This window comes from Bombina bombina, chromosome 2 (assembly GCF_027579735.1).
Source record: "Bombina bombina isolate aBomBom1 chromosome 2, aBomBom1.pri, whole genome shotgun sequence".
NCBI lineage: Eukaryota > Metazoa > Chordata > Amphibia > Anura > Bombinatoridae > Bombina > Bombina bombina.
The window spans coordinates 510,397,422-510,425,384 of record NC_069500.1 but is presented as its reverse complement, the minus strand read 5'-3'; the positions used below and the strand labels follow the sequence as shown (position 1 = coordinate 510,425,384).

Here is a 27,963-nt window from a genome sequence, read left to right as displayed (position 1 = left end):
TACACCCTGTTACTTTAACTTACCTTATATACAAAGAAAGTTTTTCATTTAACAGTTCTATACTATTTACACTAGTAACACTATATTAATAGTCCAGGTATATATTTCAACACAGTATACGTATATATACTTATCTCGGATAACCTTTACACACAGGCTTAGATTACGAGTGGAGCGCAATGTTGCGCGTATCCTCAGGAGGAAAATTGCGCAATGTTGGGCAGCAATAAATATATAAATATATACAAATATATTTATGTGTTTATATGTGTATGTACACATATTAACACATAAATGTATATAAGCATATACATATATATATTTATAGTGAAAACACAGACCATATAGACCGTAATGCAAAGGTACTTTAGGTATCTTTTTTTCCCCAAACACCCCACATCCTCTCACTTTAACCCTTTATAACTGCTTTGGGCATTTTTTTTTAATAAATTATATTTTATGTTAATGTACTGTCCACTTTATTTTGGGGCAATCGGGGCAACATTTTTCATTAACCAGAGGTCTGACCTCTGGTTAATGATTTCTAGAGCTACGTGTAAAAGTGAACTCCCTGTAGTACTAACCAGTCACTTGTAATGTCTGGTTATTTAGCATTCACTGGTAAAGGGAAAATTTGCCTCTTTACCAGCAAATGTTAAGATAGCGCCTCACTTGGGGCCCCACTACATATGTGGCGTTGCCTGCAAAAGCCAGTGATGCTGGTTTTTGCGCTGTTGTGGTATCCAATATACAGCGCCGCATATAAATGCGGCACGTATATTTCACCCGTCGCCCGCAATTTTTACTCCCATAAGCTAACATGGGACCGCATCGCAAATCGGTATCCAATATTCAGCGCAAGGACTTACGTGGCGAAAATGGAGACATCTTACTCCATTTCCACCTCGCCACTCAAGGCAGCCACAGCAAGCCTTACGCTGAGTATGGGAACACCATAAATCCCGAAACTGCCTCCAAAAATAAACTAACACTTAACGCATGTGCAATATCTATTTACCAGTCAACCGCAATCCCCCACCGCAATAACTAATAAAGTGTAATAAACCCCTATATCCGCCATCAAACCCACACCGCAAGTAATAACTAAAGTATTAACCCCTAAAACCGCCAACCCCAACATCGCAAACTACCTATTAAAACTATTAACCCCTAATCCGCCATTAACCCACATGGAAACTACCTATTAAAGTATTAACCCCTAAACCGCCAAAGCCCACAAAGCAAACTACCTATTAGAATATTAACCCCTAAACCGCCAAAGCCCACAACGCAAATAAATAATTACATTACTAAGCCCCCTAACCTAACACCCCCTAAATTAACCCAATTTACCTAAATTACAAAATACTAAAGTTACTATTAAAATAAAAAAAACTAACACTACTTTAAAAAACAAACAAAAAAAACTAAGTATAAATTAAAGGGACAGTCTAGTCAAAATTAAATTATCTGGTGTAGACTGTCCCTTTAAGCTACAATTACAGAAAATAAAAAAATCTAAGATTACAGAAAATAAGAAACAAAATTATAAAATTTAAAAAAATTATACCTAATCCCTATAAAAATAAAAAAGTCCCCCCAAAATAAAAACACCCCCTAATCTAAGAATACACTACCAGTAGCCCTTAAAAGGGCTTTTTGCAGGGCATTACCCCAAGATAAACAGCTCTTTTACAGTCAAAATACACAAAGTCCCCCCTAGCAATACCCCCCCCCACCCACCAAACCCCCCAAAATAAAAGAACCTAACACTAAAAAACCTAAACTACCCATTGCCCTGAAAAGGGCATTTGTTTGGGCATTGCCCTTAAAAGGACATTTAGCTCTTTTAAAAAGTGCCCACCCTAATCTAAATTAAAAGAATAAATAAAAAAAAAAAAAAAAAAAAACCTAAGTCTAACCCCCAGGTTTATACTCACTATTCCTGAAGTCTGGCGGAAAATGGCCTGTCCCATGCAGGGAAGTCTTCTTCCAAGTGGCAACCTCTTCTTTCTTCTTCCAGGAATAATCCGGCACGGAGCGGAGGGCGGAGCTGAAGACTGGCGACCCTGGAACTGAAGACTGGTGACCGCGGAGCCATGGAGCGTGGATGATCCTCTTCGTACGATCGCTGCCGCACATAGTGAATTCAAGGTACGCAATTAAAAATGGCGTCCCTTGAATTCCTATTGGCAGATTTGATTCTTCAAATTCAAATCAGCCAATAGGATGAGAGCTACTGAAATTCTATTGGCTGTTCAAATCAGCCAATATGATGAGAGCTACTGAAATTCGGTAGCTCTCATCCTATTAGCTGATTTGAAAAGCCAATAGGATTTGAGTAGCTCTCATCCTATTGGCTGATTTGAATTAGAAAAATCAAATCAGCCAATAGGACTTCAAGGGACGCCATTTTTAATCGCGTACCTTGAATTTACTATCCAGTGTACGGTGGCGATCGTACAAAGAGGTTCCTCCACGCTCTATGGCTCCGCGGTCACCGGTCTTTAGTTCCAGGGTCGCTGGTCTTCAGCTCCGCAGTCGCTGGTCTTCAGCTCCACCCTCCGCTCCGCGCATTATTGTTCCTGGAAGAAGAAAGAAGAGGTCGCCGCTTGGAAGAAGACTTCACTGCATGGGACAGGACCTTCTCTGCCGGACTTCAGGAATAGTGAGTATCAACCTGGGGGTTAGATTTAGTTTTTTTGTTTTCTTTTGTTTTTATTTAGATTAGGGTGGGCACTTTGTAAAAGAGCTAAATGCCCTTTTAAAGGCAATGTCCAAACAAATGCCCTTTTCAGGGCAATTGGTAGTTTAGGTTTTTTAGTGTTTTGGGGGCTTTTCTATTTTCATAGGGATTAGGTATAATTTTTTAAAATTTTATAATTTTGTTTTTTATTTTCTGTAATCTTAGATTTTTTTATTGTCTGTAATTGTAGCTTAAAGGGACAGTCTACACCAGAATTTTAATTTTGAGTAGACTGTCCCTTTAATTTATACTTATTTTTTTTTATTATTTTTTAAAGTAGTGTTAGGTTTTTTTATCTTAATAGTTAGTAACTTTAGAATTTTGTAATTTAGGTAATTTGGGTTCATTTAGGGGGTGTTAGGTTAGGGGGTGTTAGGTTAGGGGGCCTAGTAATTTAATTATTACAATTTAATTATTAATTTGCATTGTGGGCTTTGGCGGTTTAGGGGTTAATACATTAATAGGTAGTTTGCGTTGTGGGCTTTGGCGGTTTAGGGGTTAATACTTTAGCTATTACTTGTGGTGTGGGTTTGATGGCAGATATAGGGGTTAATCGTTTAATTAGGCATATTGCGTTGTGGGGGGGTGGTCTGTTTAGGGGTTAATACTTTTATTTGTTCCAATGTGGGTTTGATGGTGGATATAGGGGTTTTTACATGTCGGGATTATTTTGGGGCGGCTGGTTTGACTTTTATGGGAGATTTTATATTTTTTTCATTTTCTTAGGCGCCGGCAGTTTCTAAAGTGCCGTAAATCACTAGCAACTCCAGAAATTTGTATTTACGCTCATTTCTGGACATCGGTAGTTTATCAGACTTACACTTTATGAACTGCTGTCGGGGTTTATTGGATACCCCAATGTGCAAGGTGAAATTACGGGTGGCGTAGGTTGCAGCGCTTGTGCTGAAGCATGCGCCTTATATGTAATCTTGCCCTTGTAATCTAGCCCACAGTCTTTTGTATTAATATACCACAGATACACCATCAATGAGAACATCATTCTAGATTACAATTAGAACCACACCATAAACAAACAAGAACAGCAGAACCATGTGATAATGTCAGAAATATATAAATAAATAAAAAAGCTGTATTAACAACAGATTCACATTGATATGGAGCATCAAGTAGAAGGTCATTTTAGTACCAGAATAGGTAGTTGTAATTTAATGCCATATTTTGCAATAAGTTTTGGGAAACCTAGGTAAACTCATCCCAACCCAGTTAATATATGTCACAATGGTCTATTTAAAAGCATTGTAGATTATTATTGAAAGAGATGTAAAAAGCTCATTAATATTATAGATTTAAAATTAAAGGGATAGTAAAGTCATTTTATGCATGCACATTATATGCCAGCAATCGAGGTCAACATTGTAAACAAACTGCACACAAAATATGTTTTAAAAAAATTGACACTGTAGTTTTGTATGCACAATTTAGAAATTTTGCAAATCAATAACAGTTTAGTGATATACCCATAAAAATGTCTGTGCAATTTATTTGTGTGTTGTCTTTGCTGTGGTCAGATCTAAACAATCATATCATTTAAACAATCACATTGTAGAATGTTTCAGGGTTAGATAATTACACCATACGTAAAGGGATATGAAACACAAAGTCAGACAGAGCATACAATTTTAAAAATGTTTTCAATTTACTATTAGCAAATTAACTTTGTTCCCAAGGCATTCTAGTTCTCTTGCAAATGCATAACAGTCTTGCTAAACTGCTGCCATATAGTTCTCCAGTCACATGCACGCACCTGAGCTTACACCCCTGCTTTTCAACAAAAGATCACAGGAAAACAAAGCAAATGTGATAATAGAAGTACACTAGAAAGTTGTGCACAATTGCATGCTCTGTCTGAATCATGAAAGAGAACAATTTGAGTCTCATGTCCCTTTAAGTAAAACACAAATGTTCTATCTAATCTGGAGGAAAGTACAGAGAATGATAAAATAAATAATTCATTTTCATTTTCATTCCCCATTGATCAATGAGACTGGAGTGTTAAAGGGAAGTTAAAAAAACTGTACACAGTAAATCAAATGCTGGCATTCCCCTGCAACATTTCTAGTTAATTGTTAAATGTTACTATTTTCCTAAGCTTTAGAGGGCTAGAAAGGTCACAATTGTAATGTGCATGTTAAATATAAGCAGGTTTGCAATAAATACCATTGTCAAAAATGCTTCTAATAAAAGTGATTACTGTTTATCAGTGACATACACACACATCCTGTGAGAGCCTGCGCACTACAATTCAAACACTATGAGACCTATTTATCAAGCCGTCAACCGCAAATACGCTGGAATTTCACAGCATAATTGTGGAGAGCTTGATTCCCCTCAGTTATCAAAGCCTACAGACCGGCAAAAGTTGAAATTTGTGATGTAACATACGATCCGCCGGTCTCAGTCCAACACAGATCGATGCTTACGTCACTACAGATGTTCCGAATGCAAATTCGGCACTATCTGACTGCTTTTGCAAGTTAACAAATACCTAACAGGTACACTGGCCACTATTCTGGCCCAGCGTACCTGGTTTTCCATCTGCAGCCTCCAGGAATCAATGGGAGTCTGAAAGCAGCGAAAGCTTATGTTCGCTGCTGCCCGATATCCCATTGATTCCTATGGGAGAATAAAAGTTACGTTTACACCTAACACCCTAACATGTACCCCGAGTCTAAACACCCCTAATCTGCTGCCCCCTACACCGCCGCCACCTACATTATACTTATATACCCTTAATCTGCCGCCCCGCCACCGCCACCACCTACATTATACTTATTAACCCCTAACCTGCCACCCCGACACCGCCGCAACCTACATTATACTTATTAACCCCTAATCTGCCGCTCCCAACACCGCCGCCACCTACATAAAGTTATTAACCCCTATCCCACCGCTCCCAGAGCCCACCGCAACTAAATAAATGTATTAACCCCTAAATCGCCAGCCACCCACATCGCCATAAACTAAATTAAACTATTAACCCCTAAACCTAACAACCCGCTAACTCATCCCTATCTTATAATACATTTAAACTTATCTTTAGATTTAAATTAAACTATATTAAACTATATTAAACTATATTAAACTATATTAAATTAATAATTAACCTACCCTAGCTATTATACTAAAATTACATTAAACTGCATTAAACTAATAATTAATCTACCCTAACTGTTATACTAAAATTACATTAAACTAATAATTAATCTACCCTAACTGTTATACTAAAATTACAATAAGCTACAAATTAAATTAAATATATTATATAGTTAAAAACCTAACCCTGCTCAAATAATTTAATTCTACAATTAAAAATTACAAAGTTACAAAAAACTAACAACTAAGTTACAAAAAATAACGAACACTAAGTTACAAAAAATAAAAAAGAAATGAACAAATATTTAAACTAATTACACCTAATCTAAGAGCCCTATGAAAATAAAAAAGACCCCCCAAAATAAAAAAAACCCTAGCCTACAATAAACTACAAATAGCCCCTAAAAGGGCCTTTTGCGGGACATTGCCCCAAATAAATCAGCTCTTTTACCTGTAAATAAAAAATACAAATACCCCCCCAACAGTAAAACCCACCACCCACACAACCAACCCCCCCAAATAAAAACCTAACTAAAAAAACCTAAGCTCCCCATTGCCCTGAAAAGGGCATTTGGATGGGCATTGCCCTTAAAAGGGCATTTAGCTATATTGCAACCCAAACCCTAATCTAAAACTAAAACCCACCCAATAAACCCTTAAAAAAAAACTAACACTAACTCCTGAAGATCGACTTACAGTTTTGAAGATCCGACATCCATCCTCCAAGAAGCCGGCAGAAGTCTTCATCCAAGCCCGCAGAAGTCTTCACCCAGACGGCATCTTCTATCTTCATTCATCCAGCGCGGAGCGGCTCCATCTTCTAGACATCGCGGAGAATCCTCTTCTTATGACGTCTTCTTCCCGAATGAAGGTTCCTTTAAATGACGTCATCCAAGATGGCGTCCCTTAGATTCCAATTGGCTGATAGAATTCTATCAGCCAATCGGAATTAAGGTTGAAAAAATCCTATTGGCTGTTGCAATCAGTCAATAGGATTGAGCTTGCATACTATTGGCTGATTGGAATAGCCAATAGAATGCAGGCTCAATCCTATTGGCTGATTGGATCAGCCAATAGGATGAAAGCTCAATCCTATTGTCTGATTGCAACAGCCGATAGGATTTTTTCAACCTTAATTCCCATTGGCTGATAGAATTCTATCAGCCAATTGGAATCTAAGGGACGTCATCTTGGATGACGTCATTTAAAGGAACCTTCATTCGGGAAGAAGACGTCGTAAGAAGAGGATGCTCCTTGTCTTATGTCTGGAAGATAGAGCCGCTCCGCGCCAGATGGATAAAGATAGTAGATGCCGTCTGGGTGAAGACTTCTGCGAGCTTGGATGAAGACTTCTGCCGCTTGGATGAAGACTTCTGCCGGCTTCTTGGAGGATGGATGTCGGATCTTCAAAACTGTAAGTGGATCTTCAGGGGTTAGTGTTAGGATTTTTTAAGGGTTTATTAGGTGGGTTTTAGTTTTACATTAGGCTTTGGGCTGCAATAGAGCTAAATGCCCGTTTAAGGGCAATGCCCATACAAATGCCCTTTTCAGGGCAATTGGGGAGCTTAGGTTTTTTTAGTTAGGTTTTTATTTGGGGGGGATTGGTTGTGTGGGTGGTGGGTTTTACTGTTGGGGGGCTAGTTGTATTTTTTTTTTAAAGGTAAAAGAGCTTATTTATTTGGGGTAATGCCCTGCAAAAGGCCCTTTTAATGGCTATTTGAAGTTTATTGTAGGTTAGGGGTTTTTTTATTTGGGGGGGCTTTTTAATTTTCATAGGGCTCTTAGATTAGGTGTAATTAGTTTAAATCTTTGATAATTTTTTTTTATTTTTTGTAATTTAGTGTTTATTTTTTTGTAACTTAGTAGTTTTTTGTAACTTTGTAATTTTTAATTGTAGAATTAAATTATTTGAGTAGGCTTAGGTTTTTAAATATATAATATATTTAATTTAATTTGTAGTTTAATGTTATTTTAGTATAACAGTTAGGGTAGGTTAATTATTAGTTTAATATAGTTTAATTTAATTTTAGTATAATAGTTAGGGTAGGTTAATTATTAGTTTAATATAGTTTAATTTAATTCTAAAGGTAAGTTTAAATTTATTATAAGATGGGGATGAGTTAATATTTAATATAAAGTTAGTGGGTTGTTAGGTTTAGGGGTTAATAGGTTAATTTAGTTTATGGCGATGTGGGGGGCTGGTGGTTTAGGGGTTAATAACTTTATTTAGTTGGGCTCCGGAAGCGGCGGGATAGGGGTTAATAACATAATGTAGGTGGCGTTGATGTAGGTGGCAGCAGATTAGGGTTTAATAACATAATGTAGGTGGCGGCAGTGTAGGGGCAGCAGATTAGGCGTTAATAACATAATGTAGGTGGTGGTGGCGGAATAGGGGTTAATAAGTTTATTAGAGTGGTGGTGGGCTCCGGGAGCAGCGGGATAGGGGTTAATAACTTTATTTAGGTGCGGCGGGGTCCGGGAGCGGCGGGATAGGGGTTAAACAGTTTAGTATAGTGACTGTGTTTAGTGACAGTATACAAATAAAGCTGTGAAAAAGCCGAATAGCAGCGAGATCGATGACTGTTAGTTAACAACAGTCCGCTGCTCATCGCCCTGTACTTGGTGAGCGGCTTTTTGACAACTTTTTTGTTAAATATGGAGAGCGTATTCAGGACCGCGGCAGCGATGTTAGGCGATGTCAGGCGAGCGTATTGGTGCCGTCGAATGCAGCACAGTTGACGGCTTGATAAGTAAGCCTATATGCATGCTCAGAGAGCTGATGGGGGTGTGTATTGCTTCTGAAGACGTCATTTGTGCCCTACAAGCCACTGCTGACTCTCTGATAGGTTTGGTGCACAGGCCCTCATAGGATATGTGTGTATGCTGCAAAAAAACAGTGATAACTTTTGTTAGAAGTATTTTTGCTAATTAATGTAATTTGCAAAAATGCTTCTTTTTGAAATTAATCTATGCACACTTAACTTTTGATCTTTTTATCCCTTTAACGTTGAAAGCCTCGAGATAAGAAAATTTGAAATATTGCTTTCAAAACTATTTTTACTAAAGGGACATTGAACCCAATTTTTTTTTCTTTCATGATTCAGATAGAGCATGATATTTGAATCAACTTTCTAATTTACTCCTATTATCAATATCTCTTCGCTCTCTTGTTATCTTTATTTTAAAAGCAGGAATGTAAATCTTAGCAACCAGCCCATTTTAGGTTCAGCACCATGGATAGCTCTTGCTTATTGGAGGTTGACATTTACCCACCAATAAGCAATCATAACCCAGGTTCACAACCAAAAATGGGCTGACTCCTATGCATCCCATTCCTGCTTTTTAAATAAAGATAGCAAGAGAAGAAAAAAAAATTGATAATAGGAGTAAATTAGAAAGTTGCTTAAAATTGCATGCTCTATCTGAATTAAAACAATTGGGTTTAGTGTCTCTTTATGGTCTCTCTATGAATTAATTCAATGCACTGATGAAAAAGACCCTAGCAATGTATCAAACTAAAGCAGGCTATGTTGCATATTAATCTCACATTTAAAAAAATGTAATCAACAAATGCTTAATAAAAAGTGCAAAAACACTTTGGGCTCCATTTATCAGCTTTGGGGCACCAAAGCAACTGTCCGTTGCTTCCGAACCTTTACGCTCTTAGCTGGCAGATTAAAATCACCACGAACATGTTTGCCCGGGGTTATTGATAGCCCCTACTCACGTGCCATTTGGCTAGTGTGAGCAGGGGGCGGCATTGCACAAGCAATCCTTGGTGGATAGGTTCACTAAAACAAACCCTTTCTGTTCAGGTTTTGTAAAATGGTGCCCTAAGTATGAATTGCAAATGAATAGTAGAGTTTAAGTTAGTTAAATTTCCATTCCCAATGCTTCATGTGACAGCCATCAGCCAATCACAAAATGCATATACGGATATATATCTGGTACCTCAGAAAGTATGCACATAAAAAAATCTGCACATTTTGATAATGGAAGTGAATTGGAATGTTGTTTACAAATGTGCGCTCTATCTGAATCAGGAAATGGAACTGAATTGGAAAGTTGTTTACCATTGCCTGCTCTATCAGAAACATTAAAGGTTTTTTGCTGTTGTTTTTTTAAATACGTTTTTTATTGAGATATAAAAAAGTACAATACAAATAGACAATACTTCAAAAGTCATCTTATAGAAGTAAACAGTTGTACATTCGAATCTGTTACATCAAAGAGGAATTACTATAAACAAAGGGTATACCTCATATTTTCTAGTCTTTTTCTTTTATATAAAATAAGAAAGTTCTCCTAGAAACCTATAAGCCTCTCTTGGGCCTTAACATACTGATATCATGTTATGAAAGTTAAAGAACCAAACTGTAAAGGTTAAAACATTCTTGGATAAAACATATATAATAAAAAAGTTAAGTAAAAAAAAAATGTATCCAATCCAATTTGGAATGCGAATAGTCTTTTTTAGGATATAATATAGTACCATTATCCTACTACTACAATTTGTATAAAGGAGATAACTTTAACTTATATATATATATATATATGTGTCTGAAACATCAGGTATTTATCTATTGGATAGGTAAGGTGAAAAGTAAAATTCTATCTGACCATGGCTCAAAAAGTAGACTGTACTCAGCAGAAAACATTTGCATTGTGTAGCAGAGGGAAAATAAAGTGGGGGGAGAGGGGGGTAGGGGGGCGGAGGATAGTGAAGGGTTTCAAAATTTCAAAACTTTCAAAATTCTCGCCCACACTCCCACCCCCACACTTCAGGATTAAGTTAGCTTGTTTAGTTGGACCGTCAGAACCCAAACTTGACTATTAAGCCATCATTTCCATATCATGATCTTAAGTAGGTCATTGTCCTATATGAAATAATATTTTATCTATCTCAGCCCAGCGCAATCCAGTATAACTCAATGTAGACGATCTCTCTGATGCTGTCTCCAAAATTCCTAGCTCATGCAATGTACGTTCATTTTGTTATGAGCAGCATATATGGGGCTTTCCATGCTTTCAATATATGTAATTATTTTTAGTACTTGGTTCCATCTGGGGAGTCGGGACCTTAGGTCGACGACAAGCTATAGCTATTGCCAATTTAACTGCCATGAACAAATAGATACATAAATTAAGAATGTATGGTGGGATATTTTTTGGGGAAAAGTGAAAGAGCCCCATCTGGGGATTTCCACTGCTATAAATTCCAAATTGTCTACAGTACAGGAAGGCTCTATGCTACATCTAGCAATCTAATTTTTGGGCAATCCCACCACATGTGTGAGGAAGATCCCAATTTCCTGCAACCTCTTCAGCATAATGGGGAATGAAGGTGAGATATCTGAAAGAGCCTCTGTGGGGGGTCAAGTGCCACTCTGTAAGGATTTTAAAATGCAATTCTAAGTAGGACATACTATGGATTGCAGATTTTGTTAGCAAAATTACTGCAGACCAAGAAGGTTCACACCCTTCGAAATCAAATGATTGCTCCCATTTTTTAATGTATAATGTTTTACAGAACAAGTGAGATTTGAGAATATCAACATATGATAAGGAGAACACTTTTGGTAACCGTGAATTTGAGGCCCATCTCTTTTCCCATTCAGTTACCTGCCTTAAAGGCATATCAAAAAAACCCCAAGATCTTAAAAAACTTTTAAGTCTCAAGAACTCGAAGTGGAGTAGAGGTGATTGAGGGAATTTAGATTGGAAGGCTGTTATAGAGAGAATGGAACCATTAATAAATAGGTCAGTAACTGATATGATCCCTGCTTCTGTCCATAAATCTGGGTGCAAGGCTGTCAAAGCCATTAACAGTCCAGTTAGTGAATGTATCGGGGAAGAATAAGGTGAAACTGTGGGTGTATGACGAATCTTATCCCAAAATTTTAAATTAGAGTTAACTATAAAATTATCAGAAAGATTCACTTTTCTCATGTGTTTGGGTATCCAGATGAGATCTTGTAGGCTTGTCTTAGTAGTGATTGAAGCTTGTTCAAGCCCGGACCATTTACTGTTGCAATTAGTGTTTCCCCAAGCTAAGATGTGTGTCAATCTAGCTGCTTCATGGTACGCAAGCAGGTTGGGCATAGCTGCTCCCCCTGCTGACAGTGGATTATGTAGATATCTCATAGCTACCCTGGGAAGCTTACCCTTCCAGATAAAAGAATTGCATATTTGTTGAAACTGTACAAATAAGGATTTTGGAATAGGGATCGGTAGGCAACGAAAAAAGTAGGTTAACTTAGGTAATAGGCTCATCTTAACTGCGGCAATTCTCCCCCACCACAACAGACAGGGTGAATTCCAGCAATTTGTAAGGTTTTTAAATTTTTGTAACAGCAGGATAAAATTACTTGAGATCATTGTAGAAATATCATGCAATATATATAATTTGAGATGGCAAATTTTCTCTGTTGACCACTCAAACGGAAACCGTTTTCTTAAAGTCAAAAGTTCTTCATCTTCTATGTTCAAAGCAAAAGCTATTGTTTTAGTGAAGTTCAATTTATAAAAGCTAATTTTAGCAAACTCATCTAACAGGGAGAATATGGCTGGTAGAGAAGAAGTTGGATCTGAGTTAAATATAGTTCAGTGACACCTTTTGCAAGGTGTCACCTAGGCAGACTCCCTGTATGTTTGGGGAAATTCGAATTGCCTCCACGAGTGGTTCCATTATAAGGGCAAAAAGCAAAGGGGACATCCCTGGCAGGTGCCATTAGTCATTTTAAATGCAGGGGGAACAAAAACAAAGGCCACTTACTTTTGCTAAGGGGAAGGAATATAAGGCCATAACCATAGTACAGAATGATTTAGGAAAGCCACATTTCAGCAGCGTTTCTTGTAGGTAGAGCCAGTCAACCTGGTCAAAAGATTTTTCAGCATCTAGTGACAAAGTGACACATGGCTGACCGAGTCGACTATGTACAGTAACCAATTTGGGATTTAATGATATTTTTTTCCAATAACTAAGGATTGCAAAAAAAAAAAAAAAGATTTATCTATTTTCTGGTTCTTGGGTAGTTGCTTGTCCAAATTGGGGTCTGGGACCATGTTAAAATAGTAGTATAACTTTTTGAGAGTATTTAAACGACCTAAAACCTTTTAAAATATCAAATTTATTTGGAATTCAGGCTATAATATGAGGCGAGTGTATATATAGTACCTTCTAATTTGCAAGTTATTATCAAAAAAATGCCCCTGAGGATCAGATTCAATTGATATCTGTTTGTAAGTGATATCACGATGGATTAATATGGCTACCCCTCTGGATTTTTTAGTAAAGGATGCTGTTTCCACAATGGAATAAGAGGGGGAGTGAATCGGGGGAGGGTTGCCTGCCAGCCAATGGGTCTCTTGTAAGAAGACTAATTTATCTTGCAAATGTTTGAGAGAATGGAGGAGAAGGCTGAGTTTTGTAGGGGAATTAAGTCCCCTAACATTGTGGGATGCACACACTACAGCCATAACGGGTGTGAGTTTGTGGGTGGGAAGAAAGAGAGAAAAAAAAATAATAAATAAAAAAAATAAACAAAGGGAGGGAGGGATAGGAATCAGTAAATAATCAAAAATGCAATGTTACTACAATAGATTAATGTAAAGTGGAAGCACTAAGGATATATAGATAGAATTAAAGACAGTGTTTTCAAGGGAAACCACGATTTAGTCTCTGGCATCTAATAAGTATATCCAGAGAACTATAAGAATGGAGGGTTATGTGGTGTTGTAGAAGCCAGCTAATTGTCAAGTGTGGCCTGTGTAAATGAAATAGTCTGGTGATGAAGAGAGTTCAAAACTCAGAAAGTTTGGGGTATAATGGGGAAGTACGTACAATTTTAAGGGATACTAAGAACATTAAAGATTTAGTGTGGTTATAATGATAGGGGGAGATCAGGAAAATATGTATGTAGTACAAGGGAAACAAGAAGATATAAAGACTAAAAAAACAAAAATAAGATGTAGGGGGGGGGGGGAAGGGAGGGAGAAAGGGAGGGGGAAGTATTTGTGGGTTTAGGAAGGAAAGAAGCAGATAAAGAGTTATACCTATAATAAGGAAAGAATGTCGGCAAAGCACCAAATCCTGATATCAACAAAAATATATCTAAGTTAAGGACGCTAGACTAATAAGGACGGGATCCCGCACCCAATGCATGAACATGGCGGGACCCTTAAATTCAGAATGAAACCAACAAAGGCTAAACATATAAAACATCTAACCAAACTTTAAGTGCAATACTGAACCCATAAAGGGACAAAAATCTTATTCAATTAACATATAACTCTGAACATTTTTCTCCCTTAAATTTGCCTTAACCATCACCTGTCCAAGATGTAGTAAACACAGGTGTAGGACCAGCACACCTTAATGAATCATCAAGTGTCTATAGACAGCAGAGTGGGTGCAAACAAATTTAGAGCCAAATCCCTTAAGCTCCAAGTAAATCTCCAAACCAAAAGATGCTGCACTCTCAAATGTGAAAGAACCTTTTATTAGGTGAACAGAAATGTTTCGAGGCTCCTGCCCCTTTGTCAAGCTTGACAAAGGGGCAGGAGCCCCAAAACGTTGCTGTTCACCTAATAAAAGGTCCTTTCACATTTGAGAGTGCAACATCTTTTGGTTTGGACATCACCTGTCCAAGGTTAACGGGCCTAGTGTCGGGGAGGTAAACATGTGTCCCTACCTAGTTTCTAGGAGTAATACTAAAGGCGAATATCACTTATGCCATTCCCTTGGGTATATATTATCTCGACATATCCCCCTGCAAAACATCACTAGGCTTAAATGATAGAGTGTAAATGTAGGGGCTAAATTATAGGCACTAATATGATATACTGTAGGTTGGGTAGTAGACCATATATCTTAGATTGAGATGGACTTGAGGGAATATAAGTGCTTATCTCAAGAACATATTTCCATAAACTTGGGTTCAAAGGGGGGAGCTCAAGCAAATGTTAGGGTAGGGAGTACCATATAAAAATTATTAATTTTAAATATTACAAGTAAATATGAAAAAACCATGATTGGTGAGAGGGCGTGAATTACAGATTTAATAACAACTGTGTTCTCAGGTGGTCAATGTTATATGTCATCAAATTCTATATTTTAATTAAAACCATCTGTAAAATAGGAGATACTGGGTTTGGCGAAATGAGTTGTTTAATATTATGAACTAAAAAAGCAGTTTGGTTACAATTTCCTGGGCCAATCATAAGGAAAGATACTCCATACTTTTTACAGATAATAAAGGAACGGTCAAAGTGGTCCCATATAGGTAATGAAAGTTCCAACGTAAGGTACAACAATATAATAAAGTGACTGTGAGTGAGCAATCTTAAGTTTGGCAGTAGGGATCACTAAACATTATAAATTAACATATAAGAGCAAAGTTTGAAGTCCTATAAAAGAAAAGAACAATTAAAAAGCATATACAAAATTATTCTCTTTAGTTCGCATCATGAGGAAACCTTTCACCCTCTTTTTTTTCTTTTTCCTCACTTTTTTGCCTTTTTTTCAACTTCCAGGAGCACAATAAATTTACATGTGTGTTCTGAAGGGGTTAATGAAATGCATAAAATAATTACCATACAAACAAATAGCCAAGCTATCTCTCTGAAAACAGAATAAGAAAAACAGGGGTTTCAAATGGTCAAGCCTGTAAAATTTGACAAAGGTAAAGAATCTGCAAAAAAAAAAAGCTAGAAAGATTTTAGAAAGTTTTTTTTTTATTTCTGAAACATTGGAAAACTTCCATTAAATTGTCCCAATGCTAATGCTGTTGTATGATAAGCAAGATAGTGTGTTGTTTTCTTAATGGACTGGGCTGACTTTAAATAAAAAAAAAACTTTAATAGGATCAGTAATTTCTATCTAACATCTATCTATCATCTATCTATCTATATCTATCTATTTATCTATATCTAGCTATCTATATATCTATCTATCTATCTATCTATCTATCTATCTATCTATCTATCTATCGCTAGGTATCTATATCTAGAAATCTAACTATTTATTTATCTATATTTATATCTATCTATCTATCTCTATCTATATCTAACTATCTATATCTATCTATCTATCTATCTATCTATCTATCTATCTATCTATCTATCTCTAGGTATCTATATCTAGCAATCTAGCTATTTATTTATCTATATTTCTATCTATCTATCTATCTATCTCTAACTATCTATATCTAACTATCTATATCATCTATCTATCGATCTATTGATCTATCGATTTATCTGTCTATATCTAGCTATATATATATCTAGCTATCTATTTATCTATATGTATTTCTATCTATCTATCATCTATCTTTCTATCTATATCTAGCTATCTATATCTAACTATCTATATCTATCTATCTATCTATCTATCTATCTATCTATCTCTAGGTATCTATATCTAGCAATCTAGCTATTTATTTATCTATATTTCTATCTATCTATCTATCTCTAACTATCTATATCTAACTATCTATATCATCTATCTATCGATCTATTGATCTATCAATTTATCTGTCTATATCTAGCTATATATATATCTAGCTATCTATTTATCTATATGTATTTCTATCTATCTATCATCTATCTTTCTATCTATATCTAGCTATCTATATCTATCTATCTGTCTATCTATCTTTCTATCTATCTATCTATCTATCTATCTATATTTGTATCTATCTATTTATCTATCTATATCTAGTTATCTATATCTATCTATCTATCTATCTATATTTGTATCTATCTATTTATCTATCTATATCTAGTTATCTATATCTATCTATCTATCTATCTATCTATCTATCTATCTATCTATCTATCTATCTATCTATCGCTAGGTATCTATATCTAGCAATCTAGCTATTTATTTATCTATATTTCTATCTATCTATCTATATCTAACTATTTATATTGATTTATCTGTCTATATCTAGCTATATATATATATCTATCTATATTTCTATCTATCTATATTTCTATCTATCTATTAATCTATATCTATCTATATATCGATCTATCTAACACAGAATGAGGAACACAACAGAGGAAAATGACAAATTTAATAAGAAGGATTTAAATGCTTTCAAAATAATCTTTACTTCTATTATGGTTAATAAGGTAGTGTGCTGGCAGCAGTTCTGATAGCAGTTTGAGTGTGACAGAACTTGCCAGATAGATTAAATAATGGATGCTCTAATTGGAGCACTTTGAGGCATTATTACTTAAATACAGGTGTTGACATACATTTTTATATGGAACATAAAGCATAACAAAAAATATACAGTTGAAGGTCAAAATTAAAATTCTTGATGACACAGTCCCTTTAATGTTTATTTAGTTTTCCATTGTGCTCTTCATATGACTTAAAATTCATGACTTAAAAACTAATTTATTCAGTGAATCTAATCACCTGTCTTTTTCATATCTGCTTCAAACTCCACCAATGAAACTGTTACACCGTCTCTTTTCTGTCTTTGACCTATAATAACTTCATCTTTCTTTCCTTCAAATTCTTCTGTAAACTTATGAGTAAATGTTTTATATTTTGTCATACACAAGGTATTTGTTATACCTCTGTAATGTACTTTACTCTCTAAATAATGTATTTTATTATTATTATTATTATTATTATTATTATTATTATTATTATTATTATTATTATTATTATTAATAATAATAATTGAATTAATAGTAATTTGTATCATGTCTCACATCTGTTTAACACAATTTTAGTTCCTTAGAGCCAGTGCATACTGACCTTAAAATTAAATTTGTTGTATGGTTTAAAATCCCATATAGTAAAAAATATAGTTGTCCTAGTTTTTGTTTGATTTTAATTTCTTTACCTTTACCTTTGTGGAATATATCTGGTATAGAAATAAGATTTTAAATAAATAAATAAATAAATAAAATAAATAAATAAATAAGTTTCTCTTTAAACATCTTAAAATTATAATAGATCCCCTAACTTCCAGTCAACAAGGTCTCCTAATGGTTCTTCTCTTCCTTGCAGCTGCTATTGATCCTCCATCTATTTCATTTGGAGCTGGATATTCCACATTCATCATTGGAGAGCAAGTAATGCTACAGTGTAATGCCCCAGCTAATAGTTTAATCCATGGATACCAGTTTTTCAAGAATAACGAGGAATTGAAGAGTCCTGGAGCACAATCTGGAAACCAATACAGAATCAGAAATGTGAACATGGGGAATCAAGGGATTTACACCTGTAATTACTGGCTCAAAAACAGAGAGAACCAACATTCTGCTCCCAGTGGTCCTGTGACCTTGACTGTCATGGGTAAGAAAGGATACTGCAGTTACTATTATACAATGCAAACTGGAGAACTTTAGTAACAGAACTATGGAGCACTATAAAATGTGATAGGATCTGTTTCTATGGACTAGTTATACGGGTGCTGCATAAAGATGTAGTTATAAAGCATAATTTATATAAAGGTAATTGTGTGTAAGGTATTAGGTTAAAAGAAAACCATAACTAGTGCTCCAAAGACAACACAACAAGGGCAACACTAGTATGACACTAACTTAAATGTGAATTTATAGAATGTGAAAAATAGATATGTTCTCATGTGACTTTATTAAACCAAGGGACAAAGAACCCATCTGAAAAAAATATTACTATTCAGATCAAAAGTAAATGCCATTTGTTGGTGTATTTATCTTAATGTTGCCACCATTTATATTATTATAGTGAATCTAGGTTACCATATTATTTATTTATATTAATTTCAATAGTAACCTCCAGTAATATTATATAATATTAGAATATCTCCAATTTATTCCAATAATATTAGTACATCTCAGGAGTGTCCTCCAAGCATGTTATTTATTTATGATTATGGATATTAATAATGAATAAAAATCATAAAATTATTGTCAGCAATATCTCTTATTAATACAGTAGAATCTTATCAGGACACTCCACGTAAACGTTAAATCTCTGTAGTGTAGTCCAAGATAATACTATTGGGATATCTATAAATTTGACAATAAAATTATTATTAAACATTAATATTTAATCTTAATTAAAGTAAGTCCTAAATTCTGACCAGTTAATCTTTATGAAACACAATGATTATATTTGTGCAGTAAACCGAATATCACTTATGACCAGGTATATATATTAAGTAATTATTGCAATCGTAAAGTAATTTAAACATGCTATAAAAATCTTTAGATCAATTAATATTCAATAAAATCGTCTGGTACCTCTGTATTATGAACACAATATAATCTATAAATATACCTTAATTTAAAATGAATTAATTATCAAATATCGCAATTAAATTTTACTAGAACAATTTATAATTGCCAGAAACATTAACCAATTCAATATATAGCATATTTAACAATGTTTAGACTCGCCTATGTCCAAACCTCACAATGAAATCCTAACTTTAGTCCCGCAATCTAATGAAATTTTTAGGAAAATATAATTGACTAATTTAGTACAAAATAATCTTATAATACTTAAAATAATCAACCAGAGATTGTTACACAATACTATCAATTCAACATATATCAATTAATATAGCATTAATTAAGTTCAATTTAAACACAATAATATATGCAATTTTTAAAATGTACCACAGCACCTTCGATTAAACTTATGACATTAAAATACAAACATCCTTCCCTCTTAATAATAAATTGCTTAATGCTAGATATGATTATTTATAGACTACACAGGTCTATGGAATATTAACTTGTAACTGTAAATTACACTTATAAATAACAGCTTCAATTTAACTCTTGCTATAGAGACTATCTTTTGATTTAAAATATAAAATTATAAAAATCACCATACATTACTTGCTACCAATCGCCTAGATTACAAGTTTTGTGGTAAGGTGAAAAAGCAGCGTTAACAGGTCTTAACGCTGCTTTTTTACGCCCGCTGCTATTACTAGTCTTGCAGGTATAGGTGTACCGCACACTTTTTTGGCCTTACCGCAAACCAACTTACTTAAATTTCGTAAAGGCTTTTTTCTATGGATCTTCCATAGCTCCGGTATTACGAGTTTGTCCTGGGAGGCCAAAAAGGGAGCGGTACACCCTCTACCGCCAAGATTCCTAAAGCATTTTTAAGTCAGTAGTTATGAGTTTTACTCTACAAAGCTGTGGCATAAAACTCATAGCTAAAGTGCTAAAAAGTACACTAACACCCAAAAACTACCCATTAACCCCTAAACTGAGTCCCTCCCGCATCACAAACACTAAAATAAAATTATTAACCCCTAATCTGCTGCTATGGACATCACCGCCGCTATAATAAACATATTAATCCCTAAACCGCCTCACCCCCGCCTCGCAAACACTAGTTATATATTATTAACCCCTAATCTGCCGTCCCCAATGTCGCCGCCACTATTCTAAATTTATTAACCCTTTAAACCTAAGTCTAACCCTAACCCTAACACCACTAACAAATATAATTAAAATAAATCTAAATAAAATTCCTATCATTACCTAAATTATTCCTATTTAAAACTAAATACTTACCTATAAAATAAACCCTAAGCTAGCTACAACATAACTAATAGTTACATTGTATCTAGCTTAGGGTTTATTTTTATTTTACAGGCAAGTTTGTATTTATTTTAACTAGGTATAATAGTTACTAAATATTTATTAAGTATTTAGTTTTAAATTAGAATTATTTAGTTAATGATAGAAATTTTATTTAGATTTATTTTAATTATATTTAAGTTAGGGGGTGTTAGGGTTAGGGTTAGACTTAGGTTTAGGGGTTAATAAATTTAGAATAGTGGCAGCGACGTTGGGGACAGCAGATTAGTGTTTAATAAATATAATATAGGTGTCGGCGATGTTAGGGGCGGCAGATGAGGGGTTAATAATTATAATGTAGGTGTTGGCGATGTTGGGGGCAGCAGATTCGGGGTTAATAAGTATAATGTAGGTGTCGGTGATGTCTGGGGCGGCAGATTAGGGGTTAATAAGTATAATGTAGATGTCGGCAATGTCGGGGACTGCATATTAGAGGTTAATAAGTATAATGCAGGTGTCGGCGATGTCGGGGGCGGCAGATTAGGGGTAATAAGTGTAAGATTAGGGGTGTTTAGACTCGGGGTTCATGTTAGGGTGTTAGATGTAAACATAAAATGTGTTTCCCCATAGGAATCAATGGGGCTACATTACTGAGTTTTACGCTGCTTTTTTGCTGGTGTTAGACTTTTTCTCAGCCTGCTCTCCCCATTGATGTCTATGGGGAAATCGTGCACGAGCACGTACAACCAGCTGACCACTCACTTAAGCAGCGCTGATATTGGAGTGCAGTGTGGAGCTCAATTTTGCTCTACGCTCACTTCTTGCCTGTTAACGCCGGGTTTGTAAAAACCCGTAATACCAGCGCTGCAGGGAAGTTTGCGGTGAGAATAAACTGCACGTTAGCACCGCACTCCTCATAATGTAAGACTCATAATCTACCCGAATACTTGAGAGATTCAGCTTTTCCAATCAGAGTTTTTCCAAAGTCTTACATGAAGGTATCACTAATTTGCAAACAGGGTATCACAAACACAGAGGTATATCTCTCTTTCCAACAGAGAGTTTAAAGTCAGGCCCCAAAACCAAAGTATGTTTTTGTGTATCTTCCCTCCCTTGTATAGTGTTTTTGTCTGTGACAAACTCTACCTTCATTTCTAAATCATTCCAGGAAATTCTCTGTGTACGCCCTTAGCTCTCATTGGCTACTGGTAATTTAGCTCTCCTGACAACCAAATATCTTTTGGCTGCAATTCTCGCATTGACAGTTGGGGGCAACAGAGATTGTAAAATAGTTTTTACTAGAATAATAATTAATTACTGGAAAATATATTTTATTTTATATATTTGTATAAATGTATATTCAATACACTTATTATTTCCTAGTATTAATAAAGGAAAGGGGTCAATTTATATGGCCCATCTAATTTAACTAAGTATGCATATTTCAAAACCAGACATGGGCATATATTAAATCTATAGTATATATACACAACACACAGAAAACCTAGCACTCACCAGCAGATTCACAGTAATGTTTAAAAGCAAAACTGGGGGAGGTCAGTTACATTTGGCTCCAAAGGATCAAGCCCAGGACCACGACAAGGTCTCCCCCTTCCTGGGACCCTAAACCAGCACCCACACAATGCATACTTCCAAACAAATCAACTGGGGACCTCCCAGGGTGACACAGGCTTTTGTAACCTCCCCTATGTAAATACAAAACACAGGAATGGACTGCACTCACAGACCGGACTGGGTACACATCCTAAGCCACAGCAAACTCCACAGCCCTGAACACTGACAAACAGCTGCAAAGTTCCCATCAACTCAGGCAGTTAACCCCAGAGCAGCCTGGGTGGCAGGCCTCTGTGTGTGTGTGTGTGTGTGTATATATATATATACAGTTGTGCTCATAAGTTTACATACCCTGGCAGAATTTATGATTTCTTGGCCATTTTCAGAGAATATGAATGATAAAACAAAATCTTTTCTTTCACTCATGGTTAGTGTTTGGCTGAAGGCATTTATTATCAATCAACTGTGTTTACTCTTTTTAAATCATTATGACAAAAGAAACTACCCAAATGACCCTGATCAAAAGTTTACATACCCTGGTGATTTTGGCCTGATAACATGCACACAAGTTGACACAAAGGGGTTTGAATGGCTATTAAAGGTAACCATCCTCACCTGTTATCTGTTTGCTTGTAATAAGTGTGTGTGTATAAAAGGTCAATAAGTTTCTGGACTCCTGACAGACCCTTGCATCTTTCATCCAGTGCTGCACTGACGATTCTGGATTCTGAGTCATGGGGAAAGAAAAAGTATTGTCAAAGGATCTGCGGGAAAAGGTAGTTGAACTGTATAAAACAGGAAAGGGATATAAAAAGATAACCAAAGGAATTGAGAATGCAAATCAGCATGTTTAATGTTAAATATAAATTCAAAGGATGGCTAGAGCGAATATCAGCAATCAAATAATGTGTTAAAACAGAAATATAGTTCTGGAGCTTAATGGAATTGAATTGAAATCTGACTGTCAAGTTATACTGTCAAGTTATATCGTCATACCTGTTGTAGGGGAATTGTTTCAATTGTTATGAAGGCAAATCTCTGAAGTTTTCAATACAGTTTCAAAGACGCTGCAGTTGTTTATAACGGACACCGAAGTGCCATTAAGCTCCAGAACTATATTTCTGTTTTAACACATTATTTGATTGTTGATATTCGCTCTAGCCATCCTTTGAATTTATATTTAACATTTTTTGTACTGTTTTAACCTATTTTAAGATTGTCCAAATGTTTAGCCTTATAAGTGTATTTGTAGCAGTCATTTGTAGCTACTTTAGAAGATTGTACTTTTAAATTACCAATTAGTACGGAGTGACCGGTCACGTATATATTTTATACATTTTATTTAATCACAAGTATATGGCATCTTGTAGTTGAAGCTAACTCTACATTTTATATATTTTTAGTAATTAAACTTATATATATATTTACTTTAACACTGGTCGTAGTCATCTTTTAGCTCTTTTAGCGCTGTCCCTATCCACTCTGTGTCAAATTTCAAAATGATGTCTATTGTCACTCCTTCTGTCATGTGACCGCCATCAGCCAATCACAAACACATATACATATAGTCTGTGAATTCTTGCACATGCTCAGTGGGAGCTTGTGACTGAAAATATATAAATATAAAAGTCTGTGCACATTTTGTTAATGGAAGTAAATTGGAAAGTTGTTTAAAATTGCATGTTCTGTCTGAATCATGGAAGTTTTGACTTTTTTTTTACTTGACTTGAGTGTCCCATAAAACCAATATGTTTTAAATGGCATTAAGTTGCCCTTAACTGGTAGGAAGCAGTGACGTGCAGTGATGTCAGAGGATGGTGAGGCAGTGGCTAGGATACGCCTTCATTCTTTAGATATCCTTTGTTGAAGAAATAGCAATGCACATGGGTGAGCCAATCACATGAGGTATCTATGTGCAGCCACCAATCAGCAGCTACTGAGCATATTTAGATATGATTTTCAACAAAGGACATCAAAAGAATAAAGAAAATTAGATATTAGATGTAAATTGGAAAGTTATTTAAATTTGCATATGGGTTTCATATGGGTTTCATGTCCCTTTAAATGGTGTCTTGGAAAACTGATCAACTTAGTAAACATCTGATTTTAGTCTAAAAGGATTGTAACAGAAACACTTGCCAGATAACACAATGCTTGCTCTGATTATGAGATCTAGAAATCCATGCCCATTAAAATATGTTTAAAACATACTTTTTACTTTAATGCTGCAAATTATGCTTATAGATTTTTTTCATTACATAAGGGATGAGAGTCAGAGGGGGAGGAAGAGAGACAGAGAGAGAGAAAGAGACCATGGGGGAGAACAACACATAAGGAGAGAGATGGATAGATAGAGACACACACACACACACACACACACACAAGGGGGGGGGACCACTGCATTTTAAAGTAATAAAACAGCAGAGCTACAGAGAGTTCAGAAAATTAGTCTATAATTTAGTGTGAAGTACAGAGGCAAGCTGCTAAGTTAGTGGGTGTAAAGTTTGAGTAAACAAAATACAAAAACGACCCTGCTATAAAAGAGTAAACAAACACTAAACCACATTCATTAAATTATCATTTTAACTAACAGAATCTTTCAGTAAAATCTTACTTTAATAAGATGTGGGTGAAACACTGCTCTCTGTGCCTCTCTCCTGCTCTGTAAGGATTCAGGAAGTGACAGTGGCACATTCCACTGCACTTAGAGGGGAAGAACAGAACTCTCTTTTTCACTTTAGCAAAGCTAGCAGGTTCACAGGACAGCAACAAAATATATGAAAGTTGTTTTTTTTGCGTTTTTGTTTTGTTTTATATGATTTAACATCCAGCCCCAACACTATGTTCCACTTACTAATGCCTCTCACTGGATTGGTTCAGCCCAAATAGGACTGCCTCAAATAAGCAGTTAATGAGCCATGCAATTATCTTAACCACTTGCATCCAGTAGATGGCGCAGCATGTTGTGTAATGGTGGGCAGACCTGATTGTGCCTCTTCATTGCACAACATATAGCTGTGAGGAAAAAAAATGCTGGGGGAAAAAATTTACAATTTTTTTTTTAAAGCCAATAAAAAATATATATTTTTGCCCATATGAGAGGTGAAGCACTGCCTCACCTGCCTCTAGTGACTGCACATCACTGGTAGGAAGGTACCTTAAAATAGTTAAATAGGAAAAGAAATAGATATTCAAAGTTACATAATATGCTACATTAAAAAAATAGTTTGAAGACTTTTATGTAGAAGCTTTATAACATAAGTTATATATAATGAAAGGTTTTATTGGAGAGAACATATGATGCTACTGAAAGATCTGAGTCACTATATAAGGAAATAGAAGGAGTTATGGTGAGTGGTGACACATACAGTAACTGTTACAAATTAAAACTATTTTCTTTTTCAGATCAGCCTTCGATGCCCTCCCTACGTATAAACCCTGAGAATGTGCTTTACCTTGAGGGGGAGTCTGTTAATTTGCTTTGTGAACACAGTGGTACCTCATTCTCAGCAGTTTACACATTTTACAAGGATAACAAGGTGCTGAAAAGCCACAACAATGGACAGAGCTCTAAACATACCTTTACCTATTTAACCGTCGGAGATTCTGGAACATATGCCTGCCAATATTATTTGTCAGGGGACAAAAGAATGTCCCCCTCAGCACGAAGCCCCTCCCACACAATTTCTGTAAAAGGTATGATGTTTGTCTTGTACAGGGTAATTAATTCTGATATAAAATGTTTATGAGGTTTTAATTTAGAAATATTAATGTGTCTGCTATTGCTTTTCAGTAACATCTTTGTGGTTAGCTACAGAGCTTAACCTTTCATTGTCACACATTGTGACACCAGTATGTTGGTGATAAGAAACAAAGTAGAAAAATCACTAATTCAGGCATGGACAGGAAGTCCAGCTAGAAAATATTATATAATTGACTTTTATTTATCCAACTTGACTCAAATTAAAACTAGCAACAGTTCAGGTCTCTTTAGGCTTTTAATCATGCCTCATATTTAACCCTTTAAGGACACAGCTTTCAGTTTGCTCAATTGTTTTATGACGGAAAAATTCCGTCATATGTCCTTAAGAGGTTAAAGGCCAAGTAAGGGTGTGAAGCTTAAAAACAATTTAAGGTATTTTGGAATTTCAATTAAGATACCATAGACCCAAAGAGAACATATAGAGACACATGCAGATAAATCAAATAGTCTCTTTTTTAAATGGGGTGCTCCATTTTTTTTGTAGAAAATAGCTGTATATGAACACGATATTATAATTTTTGGTTTGATATTCTTGTGCCTTTTTTTGGATCAGTATTAATACTCTGTGTATTATTTATCTTCTAGATGGTATAAGTTTATGTTTTCAGCAGTTTGCACAGTTTATTGAGCACAAATAGAAATGTCCCGTTAAATCATTTTGGTGTCACACTGGTCTTAAATAGAGTCTGACAAGATAAATGGAAAGATCCTGACATGCTGTCATACTTTGAGCTCCAACATGAAAAAAAGTTTGTTTTTTTAAGTTCCTTGTGCTTCAGTATTTGCAGACTGCAGGGACATCTTTTAATAATAAGGGGCACAATGAACTAAGCTCTCCACTAAATACGCTCTCCGTATTCAGCATTGCACCAGCAGCTCTTGTGAGCTGCTGGTGCAACACCGGCCCCTGCAGATTCGCTGCCAATCAGTCGGCAGCAGGGGGGTGTCAATCAACCCGATCGTACTCGATCGGGTTGAATTCCGGCAATGTCTGTCCGCCTGCTCAGAGCATAATTTATTTTAATTTAATTTTAGGATTTTTTTAAGTAATGTTAGGACTTTTTATTTTAATTTTAATTTAGGATTTTTTTATGTTATGTAATTGGGGTTAATTTAGGGGGTGTTAAGTTAGGGGGCTTAGTGATTAGTTATTTGCGTTGTGGGGGATGGCGGTTAATAGGTTTATTATAGTAGTAGCAATGTGGGGGGCCGGCGGTTTATGGGTTAATAGGTTTATTATAGTAGTAGCGATGTGTGGTATCGGTGGTTTAGGGATTAATACATTTATTTAGGTGTTAGTGATGCAGGGGGTGGCGGTTTAGGGTTTAATAACTTTATTTAGTGTCGGCGATGTTGGGGGGGTGGATTAGGGGTATATGTTAGGGTGTTTTTTTCCCCTTAGACATCAATGGGGATTGTGTTACGGCGATTGCCATTCTGCAATCGCAGTTGTTAGTTTTTTTTCAAACCCTTTCTCTCTGTTAATGCCTATGGGGGAAAACGTGCACAAGCACGTCGTCAGACCTTGGGTTTTGTGGGGTATGGAGCTTAATGCACCATACTGCACAACAAAAGAAGGCTTTTCAGTAACTTGTAAAGGCAGCACTATGGAGAGCATGATAGAGCTATTTTTTTTTGTGTTATTTACGCTCCAGGTTAAGCGCACAACTTGTAATCTTGGTTTTAGTTAATAATCTGCTATCAGAACCCTTTTTTCTTTTTGTGAAGTTTAATGTTTATATTTTATTATTTTTGTGAAGTTCCACACTTGCACCCAATAAGCTTCTTAGCCACACAGCTTACTCTTTACCTTGTGTAACTCTGTCAAACATTAACACGCATGCACAAAAACAGTCAGCTCTATTGTCTGACTGTTCACTGAGCGTGAGTTCATCTGTTTTGTTATATTGATAAGGAGCCGGGGAGCACGCAATATCTACTATGAAGAGAGAGGTGGAACCACTCAACGCCTCTACACTACAGAAAAAAGAAAAGAAAGAAGCAGAACTTAGAGGGCTTCATTTATCCACATCATTTTAGATGCAATCTTTGCTTTCCAAACAGCTAGATTACGAGTTTGGCGTTATGAGTGAAAAAGCATCATTATGCTTCATAACAATGCTTTTTCCCTAACGCCGCTATTACAAGTCTTGCAGGTATAGGTGTACCGCACACCTTTTTGGCCATCACGCAACATCAGTACCGCACTTTTTAA

General features: G+C 35.7%; 1 protein-coding gene across 1 annotated transcript in view; it reads left to right on the top strand.

Annotated features, from left to right (window-relative positions):
- TARM1 (T cell-interacting, activating receptor on myeloid cells 1) overlaps window positions 1-27,963 on the top strand; it is a 109,451-nt gene that overhangs the window by 609 nt on the left and 80,879 nt on the right. Inside the window, exons 2-3 of the mRNA XM_053702275.1 lie at window positions 17,892-18,179; window positions 25,391-25,681. Of these exons, the coding sequence (XP_053558250.1) occupies window positions 17,892-18,179; window positions 25,391-25,681 (579 nt within the window). The remainder of the gene's footprint in view (window positions 1-17,891; window positions 18,180-25,390; window positions 25,682-27,963) is intronic.